The 2,617-nt window shown below is 25.3% G+C and overlaps 3 protein-coding genes across 3 annotated transcripts, besides 1 other annotated feature; 2 read left to right on the plus strand and 1 right to left on the minus strand.

The window, feature by feature from the left end:
- Nucleotides 1-116: 116 nt before the first annotated feature.
- On the plus strand, nucleotides 117-761 carry EDI_343580 (uncharacterized protein; the record flags this gene model as incomplete). Its single annotated transcript, XM_001741051.1, has 1 exon — nucleotides 117-761. The coding sequence occupies one exon, from the start codon at nucleotides 117-119 to the stop codon at nucleotides 759-761; it is 645 nt and encodes a 214-aa protein (XP_001741103.1).
- Nucleotides 759-801: a sequence feature (AT_rich).
- A 10-nt stretch (nucleotides 802-811) lies between these two features.
- Nucleotides 812-1,786, minus strand: EDI_343590 (uncharacterized protein; the record flags this gene model as incomplete). The annotated part of the gene is made up of 2 exons (XM_001741052.1): nucleotides 812-1,096; nucleotides 1,145-1,786. 2 exons carry the CDS (start codon nucleotides 1,784-1,786, stop codon nucleotides 812-814), a joined length of 927 nt encoding a protein of 308 aa, XP_001741104.1.
- Nucleotides 1,787-2,045: 259 nt separating this feature from the next.
- On the plus strand, nucleotides 2,046-2,612 carry EDI_343600 (glucose-6-phosphate isomerase, putative; the record flags this gene model as incomplete). The annotated part of the gene is made up of 1 exon (XM_001741053.1): nucleotides 2,046-2,612. The coding sequence occupies one exon, from the start codon at nucleotides 2,046-2,048 to the stop codon at nucleotides 2,610-2,612; it is 567 nt and encodes a 188-aa protein (XP_001741105.1).
- Nucleotides 2,613-2,617: the final 5 nt, after the last annotated feature.

The raw sequence follows: 2,617 nt of genomic DNA on the forward strand, positions 1-2,617 counted from the left end.
TGGATACTAATAATATTGGTATTGTTAATAATGAAATAGAAAATAAAAGAAATGATAAACAACTAATTCAAATACAAGATATTAGAGAAAAGAAAGACAAAGAATTATTAAAGAAAATGAAATATAAAAGTGTTGATAAAAATATTGGAATTCAATCTCTTTATTTTGCTATTCTTTCAACAATGGGATATACTTTATTACTTGAAAAACCAAAAAAATATAAAACTAAAACACTAACAATAATTCAATTATATCAATTATATGACCAAAATGGAGTGTGTGTATTTAATAGAGATTGTATCTTTGAAAAAGCAAAACAATTAAACATTGGTTTAAATCGTCTTAACAAAAGAAGAATAATTCGACAATTTATTTTAAATGAAACAGTTAATTCTATTATTCAAATTATTCAAAATAATCCATTAGTTTCTATAATAGAAGGAAGATCAAAGAAAAATATTGTTAATGAAGAAGTACCTTCTCAACATAAAATTCAAATAATTACATTAAATGTTAATGGTTCTTATAAATTAATTGATTTAAATAAACAAGCATTAACTAATGGTAAAATTTATCATGATGCATTAGTAGGAATATTTGATTATATTCAATCAGATGGTATTATTATTAATGGTAATTTATTTAATATAGGTTTTCAATTAAATCAACCATCAACAAGTATTATTGATCAAATATCACAATATTTTTATGAACACTCTTTATTACCAAGTATTAATTTTGTTCCAGTTATTGCTGAGTAATAAAATTTTTTTTATTTATTAAAACATTATTTATAAAATTGATTCTTTGATCATTCAATTAAATCATTTGGACTTTGATTATTTTTATAATCATTTATTGGTTGTTGTTCATTCTCAACTAATGGTGTTTTTTCTTGATCTTTATGTTTAAATCTTGGAAGTATTAATTCATAATACACTAACAATGATAATAATATGAGTTGCTGAACTGCACTTGCTGCATTACTTAACCATGTTGAAAATGGTTGTTTAGTGATAAATATCATATATAATGTCAATATAGTCATTCCTGGTCCTGTAATTGATAACATAAGCATACTTAAAGCTCCAGCAGCCTAGTTTTAATGAGAATTATATGTGTTAGAACTTAAAAATTTACAAACTTTTCTTCTAAATGTCATATATATTTGAGGTGACCATTGAATAATAACACAAACAGCAGCAATAATCCCATATACAAATGCAAAACCTCCTGTTATATTCCCACATTCTCCATCAGTAAGTTCAAGAAGTGGAACTGTTCCTAAACAAAGAATAGAAATAATTATTATAATAGGAGTACATATTAAAGGTAATTTAAATAATGCAAACTCTTTCTTGTTTGGATAAAATAATAAATAGAAAAAAATTTGTGGAAGATATACCATAGCCAATAATATTATCTGTGTCCACGAAACTAACACTGGAAAACATTGGCTAAATCCAATATAAACACATGAATGAATATATGTTGCATTTGTTATACATGCATTTGCTACTGTAGTAACTTGATTTATAAACTGAATAAGAAGATAGAACGGCGATAATCCACTACTGTTTCTTGTTCTAATCAATTTAACATATTGAGGTATTACAGATAAAATAGTACCAATCATAATAACTAATCCTATAATAAATGAAACAGTCGATAATTCAGGTACAAAATCAAAATCACTTTCACTAAACTCTCCGTCAGGATTCTCTTCACATCCAGGAACTTTAAAGAAACCAAATGATGTGGTAATTAATAAAAAGAGGAATATCATTTTATATCGAGTTTTTTTTATGGATTTTCTTTCTTTATTCTGAAGTTCATACTATTATTACATTATAAATATACTATAGTTTATAGTAAAAACAATTTCTCTATAAAAAACATCATCAAAAACAAAAAAAGAATGGAAGAAGGATATAATGAAAAAGTCCAAAAAATAAAAGAAGAACCCTTCTAGAATACGTGGACCAACGCAATCAAAGAGAAGAAATAAAAAGGGGAATAAACTGTTTTTAAACATTGATAATAAAATGTTACCAACTCTTCCAGAATACAAAGCTCTTGAAGCAAAATATGAACAAATGAAAACGTTTGTTATGAAAGAAGCATTTAATAAAGACCCAGAAAGATTTAAGAAGTTTTCAATTCAATTTGAAGACATTTTTGTAGATTATTCAAAGAACCTTATTGATGAAGAAACAATGAAACTTTTAATAAAATTATGTGAAGCAGTTCATTTAAAAGAAAAAATTGAAGCAGAATTTACAGGAGTAAAAATTAATAATACAGAAAAAAGAGCAGTTCTTCATACAGCACTTAGAAATAGAAGTAATAATCCAGTAGTTGTTGATGGAAAAGATGTTATGCCAGGTATTAATGCAGTTCTTAAGAAAATGGGAAAATTTGCAGAAGGAGTAAGAAATGGAAATATTAAAGGATATACAGGTAAAGAATTTACAGATATTGTTAATATTGGAATTGGAGGAAGTGACCTTGGACCAGTTATGGTTACAGAAGCACTTAAATATTATCAACATAAAAGAATAACACTTCATTATGTATCAAATGTTGATGGAACACATATGGTAGAAGCTTAAAGAAA

The sequence above is a fragment of the Entamoeba dispar genome, genomic scaffold, assembly GCF_000209125.1.
Source record: "Entamoeba dispar SAW760 scf_1105229463509 genomic scaffold, whole genome shotgun sequence".
Lineage (NCBI taxonomy): Eukaryota > Evosea > Mastigamoebida > Endamoebidae > Entamoeba > Entamoeba dispar.